The 6,187-nt window shown below is 38.2% G+C and overlaps 1 protein-coding gene across 1 annotated transcript in view; it reads right to left on the bottom strand.

The window, feature by feature from the left end:
- LOC123756639 (processed variable antigen-like) overlaps positions 1-4,933 on the bottom strand; it is a 25,896-nt gene extending 20,963 nt beyond the window's left edge. The window contains exon 1 of the mRNA XM_069331492.1: positions 4,923-4,933. Coding sequence (XP_069187593.1) covers positions 4,923-4,933 — 11 coding nt within the window. The remainder of the gene's footprint in view (positions 1-4,922) is intronic.
- Between the last annotated feature and the right edge of the window lie 1,254 nt (positions 4,934-6,187).

Raw genomic sequence — 6,187 nt, forward strand, 5'->3', positions numbered from 1 at the left:
CCATTAGGTATGTCTCTACCAGTAACTCACATCTATTAGCCATTAGGCCTTCTATAGCTTCCTCATGTTCTCATGTTCAAGAACCTATATTATAATGACATTGTTTTCACCTCACATGCATCCTTCAATGCTACTGCCTATATCTCCCTCAACTGAATTGTTCCATTCACACAAACAAGGTCAAATGAGGGTGTCCAGTAGCTGGACACCCTCATCAATACTGTTAAGCACTATCCTCCCCCGCGACCTCAGCACAGTATACATTTACTAAAAAAAAAAAAATCTACCACTTACGGGCTATTCATGCCCGTGCCACCTCTTAGGTGGCTTAATCTTCATCAATCAATGGACCGTTCATATTTCAGGTGTTGTGTCGATTAAAACGAAAGTGCTTAGGTAATTTCTTCTTTCATTTTTCTTCGTGGTTATACAATGTCACATTATTCATTACGGCTAATTTCTTTGTGATACACACACACACAAATATAAATATATATATATATATATATATATATATCATTCACCCGGGCAATAGGAGCCTCAAACCGCCGGCCGCCAGAACAGTAGCATTCCCACCCCCTGTGCAGGAAAGGTCATATTCCCCGCCTGGAATTTAATAACAGCTTAATTTAAACGAAACAAAATTTCACTGGAGAAATTCATGCATTTATGTTGCCAGGTGGTAGTGGATCATGCGACTAGTGAGGAAACACACAAGTTGCAAGACTAACAGCCACTTCTATGCAATCGATAGTGGAGTGGTGTTAGTACAGGGTCGCCAGTGAAGTAATCCTTGGCCCTATCCTAAGGATATATTACTAATATCCTTAGCAATACTTTAAAATTTGTTTTAGTTGTGAAGTATTTTTCACAAAATCCAACTGAATTTAGTGTGACAAAATGGAAGTACCTGACAATGGAAGGCAAAATTACAGCTTATTTCTATGTATAAGGTTCCTGTCTTCATGGTTTCTCTCCATTATTTCTTCAATATTGCTTTAGCAATATTGCAACAATCTAGAAACAAATGCTTTAGTATTTGTTTCAATATCTCTTCTGTTTCAATTTTTTTTCCAATATTCCTTAAGAAATATTGAAAAGATTCGTGTTAGAATCATTAATCTTAATGTGGTACCAGTACTTAATCAACAGTACTGGTACTACTCCATCAGCAATTGGGCAATCTCTGGTGGAGTAGAATCAATAATATGAATGCCAGTGGATTAAAGCCCTGGTAACGCAGGTTCGAATCCGGGTCAGATCACAGAGTTCTAAATGACATTAAAGGGACCTATGAAAGTGTTTTTCTGTCTTCCGTGTAGTCAACCTGCTATTGAGAAGGTCGAAAGTGCTTTAGCATTTGTTTAATTTTTCAAATGTGGTTGCTCTGTTTCTGACTACGGTAATTAATGCCAATTATTAAATAAAGTGTACCTAATAAAGCAAATACAGTATAATAAAAATTTTACAGAGATCAGTTTCTGTTGTCGGGCTTCATATAAGCTAATGTTGGAGAACATCTCTTAGCCTGTGTGAATTAAAATCAGAACTTCTAAAATAATTGAGCTCCAGTCTTAGTTAAAACGAGAAAAAGAGAAAGAGGGTGCAGGTGGAGAGAGGGAAGAGAAAAAACTGATAAATAAGTAAAGTCATGAAGAGGAAAGAGAGAGACCACGTCGAGAGATAAAGAGAGACATAGAAAAATGAAAGGTACAGTAGCCAAGTTGAGCGGTACAAGGACATGGAGGAAGAGAGCAGGTGGAGAGAAAGAGAAGCTGAAGAAAGAGAAAGAGAGAGAATAATTGAAGAGATAAACGTAGAGAGAAAGAGATCAGGAAGAGTGATAAGACATTGGAATGAGCGATGCTTTAGAGGTTTTAGGTTGATTTACTAAAAAATAAAAAAATAAAAAAAAAAGTAGTGCAGTGTCAGGTTGAAAATTTTATTATTATTGTTTTATTTTATGTTATCAAATGCAATTAAAGATTAAAAAATTATGGGACAAATGATATTACCTTTCTTACACTTATGTTGATTTTAATTATTTTTACTACAGATTGATTGAAGGGAGTCTCCCGGACAGGCCCCCATTATATTTATATATATATAACGCCATAAAAAGAAGTTTTTTTTTCTACCACAGACGTGGCCACACATTTACAATGCTAACCAACATATATACATTTCCTTCTGTCCTCCATGGACAGGGTTAGAGAAGTCTTAAACATATAGTTCAAGGGTTTATTGAACACTCAACCACAGAAGGTGATTCGGTGCTTTTAAAATGCTAAGCTAACCTACATATGTAAATATATAGATACACAGATTTACGTATGCCCTACATAAAGTGTTAGATGTGTCTTTTACATAGTGTCATTAATGTACATTCACAAAGGTGAAATGTAATTCTGATCAGCTTCCATATATACTTTATACCCATACATATACACACACACACACATATACATACATATATACACACACATGCATTCACATACATTTGTCTCATTTACTCTGACAGGGTGAGATAGCTGATAAAGAAACTAGTGTGCAATTAAGCACTTAATCACTGAAGGTGCTTTTACAAGCTCAGGTTATATAGTTACATCATATATATACATTGTATAATTGATATATTACATGGTCAATCTTGGATACAAGTCCAATATATCATCAAGTGTTCCAGTACTCATATAGTAACTACAGAGTTCAGCATACCTTAGCCCAGGAGGGCGAAAGTCAGTCAGTATGGGACACTCTACAATATAATGTTCAAGAGAGTGCATGTTTTCTCTTTCACAAAGTTGACACATTGTGTACTCGACATTTGGGTTTTGAGAAAGCTGCCAGATACGTCTATATCCCAGGCGTATTCTGGCCACTATAACATCACATTGCCGGGTTCTTGTTCTATTAGTCCCATATGTGAATGTCTCCTCACGATATCTATCATAATATTTAATGCTACAACTTTCAGGTCTTTGTGAATTTGTTAGGTCAAAAGGAGTAAATATGTTGCATAGGTTTATTATATACTCCCAGAGTGGACCCTCAGCAGTATTGTAACATCAGTGTTTAATTACCTATGTCTGGGATAGAAAACTGTTAGACTTATCTGGTTCTCCCACAACAACAATGATCATCCCGAAGATGCAACCGACAACAACTGATTAACTTCTGGTTACTTATTTACTACGAGGTGTAATGAGGCAATGGATGGTGTTGAACATGCACAAATGTCTTGACGTGCCGTGTGGCTGTAATCTAATGTAACGTAACCCATTTGCCTACTTTGTGGTTATCTAACTCACCAAAACTAATCACCTTGCCTTATTTGTGAATGTAATCTAACCTAATGCCATTTCCTGTTTTCTGATTGCTGTCTAAGCAAATATCACCTTATGTTCTCTGACCACCTTGCCTGTCTTCTGGTTGCTAACCTAACTACCATGATTACGTTTTGGCATATAGGGGCTGCTCTTATTTATTAGCCTTTTCATCTCATTTTTAATTCACATATGGACCCTAAATTAACGCTGGTTGAGTGATAGTTTACTGCCCATCAATGCTAAAATTAATTAATTAATACTTCCATAAACACATGTAAATAAATTTTCTTATTAAATTGAAATTCCAACTCACACACTGTGTTAAAATATGCAATTAAAATTTTTATTCAGTTGTTCTAATTTGTCTTTTCGAAGCAAATGTTGCATGTACTGACTTTCCGTAGTAGCTTAACAGCCTTGGATTATCATCTTGGGAAAGGCTGATTAACTAAGCTTGAACTTAGCCTTAGTATCACGAAAAATACAGCAAAATCAGACATTAACTTGCTTGTATTATCATCGAAAGGGCTAATAAATTTGGCTACAGCTTGATTCGGCTTTGTGAGGACATGGGATTACTGGTAAAAAAACTTAAATTCCCTATATTTCAAGTCTTAATTACGTACCTTACTCCTTGAAGTAAGGCATAACATAAATGTACAAAGAAATCCCAGATGACGTATTTGGTGGAGAATCAATTTTCATTGTCCAATTTGCACTCGAAGGGTGTGTGCGTGTGGAGGTGTATGTACGGTGTATGGAGTGATGAGTGTAGAGTATGTGAAGAGTGGTATGTGCAGTGTATGAAGAGTGATGTTTTGTAGTGTGTTTGAAGGATTGGGGTATAAATTTCAGGTTTACAATCTAAAGTACACAGAGGAACACATTGTGTCGAGGTGGGTTGGCTGCATCAACACCCTCCCCCCCCTCCTCGTTCTTATACATCTATCAATGCTCCACTTGTATGCTCTCACTGTTGTATACCTTCAATCTATACTCCTGTTGTATACCTTCAGTCTATACTCCTGTTGTATACCTTCAGTCTATACTCCTGTTGTATACCTTCAATCTATACTCCTGTTGTATACCTTTTCAATATAAGCTCAAATTGATTTCCTCTTTAACATTCCTAAGGTCAAAAATATCCAAATTTCAGAGGCATAATTTGACACCAGCGATGTTACCTAAAGCTACAGACCCTTGTGTTATCTTCACTATGGGCGGTGATGAGTCTTGCACAGGAGGTAATGACTTGGTGGGTGGAAGATTGTCGTTCATCCCTCTCTCACTTGCGTGGGAGGGACCCCTTTTTAGTTGAGACTATCGAGTAATGGACTATGTGGGAGGGAGATTTCCCTTGGGTACAACTATATGTGTAGGTGGAAGACTATCAAACAAGAGGGGGACTGATTGTGTTGGTGGGAGACTGATGTAAGGAATGGAGGATTGAGAGGAATACATTAACATGGGAGAAACTGTGTCAGGGGAGAGGAGTGAGTAAAGGGGATCCATTACTGCAGAGCGTGGGGGGGGGGGAGATATGCAAAAATAGGCGAACAAATAAAGTTGCCAGCTAGCGTTGTCATTACTGACCTGCAGGCCATGATGAATGGAATTGACAGTTCCTGCGATAATTATGATTATCTCTGAGTGGGTGGCATAGCACGGTGGTAGGTGGTGGAGGCAATGTTAGTGGGTGGTAGATGATGGTGGTGGCTATGTTAGTGGGTGGTAGATGATGGTGGTGGCTATGTTAGTGGGTGATAACGAGGCCTGTGGTGGTGGAGGCAATGTTAGTGGGTGGTAGATGATGGTGGTGGCTATGTTAGTGGGTGGTAGATGATGGTGGTGGCTATGTTAGTGGGTGGTAGATGATGGTGGTGGCTATGTTAGTGGGTGATAACGAGGCCTGTGGTGGTGGAGGCTAGGTTAGTGGGTGGTAGATGATGGTGGTGGCTATGTTAGTGGGTGATAACGAGGCCTGTGGTGGTGGAGGCAATGTTAGTGGGTGGTAGATGAGGGTGGAGGCTAGGTTAGTGGGTGGTAGAAGTCATGAAACCACCACTGCCGGCCAATGAGGTATCGTGATGGAGATGGCTCTACTAACAAATCATTTAGACTTTGCGAAGTAAATATTAGTAGAAGTTATTTTGCTAATGACGCAGAATTATTTTTGTTTGGGCAATATGTGAGTTTATGTCTATGTCACAGGTGTTGAGTGGGCGTGACAAAAGCACACACCTGTTAAACAGTTGTTCCCGTTAAGGAAAGCTAATTAACAGACGACTATAAACCACTTGTTCTTGTTAAAGGAATTTAGCTTCGTAATATTACAAAGTGAAGCTTTTTCAGTTAAATTTAATTTGAATTTATAGCTATTAAGATATATATGTAAATAATCCCTACCGATAAGTATGAAAGCATTAAGAAAAAAAATTATTGAAAATCAGTATATAACCCAGGAAGAAACACAATACACACAACGCCATGAACAAATACTTTAAATGATGTCACAGAGGTAAACTAATAGCCTTTCCCCTCTTACCTTACCCTTCCCAACCCTGCTGCCTTTCCTTTGCTGCCCTCCACAACATATACAAACATGGAAGAAAAGTCAACATTGCGTGGCCATCTTTAGTTCAATTCATTAGCAGCTTGATCGAGGACCGGGCTGCGGGGACGCTAAGCCCCGAAATCATCTCAAGATAACCTCAAGATAACCTTGATAACTTGCTATCGGTGACGAAAAAACAATTCAAGATACAAGGCCCCTGGGACCGCATCTTCTAAGGAAACTTTAACCAAGGCTTCCTTTAGGTCTCATTAATTATATAAATTATAAATAAAGTTGATATGTA

Source organism: Procambarus clarkii, chromosome 26 (assembly GCF_040958095.1).
Source record: "Procambarus clarkii isolate CNS0578487 chromosome 26, FALCON_Pclarkii_2.0, whole genome shotgun sequence".
NCBI classification, from domain to species: Eukaryota; Metazoa; Arthropoda; class Malacostraca; order Decapoda; family Cambaridae; genus Procambarus; species Procambarus clarkii.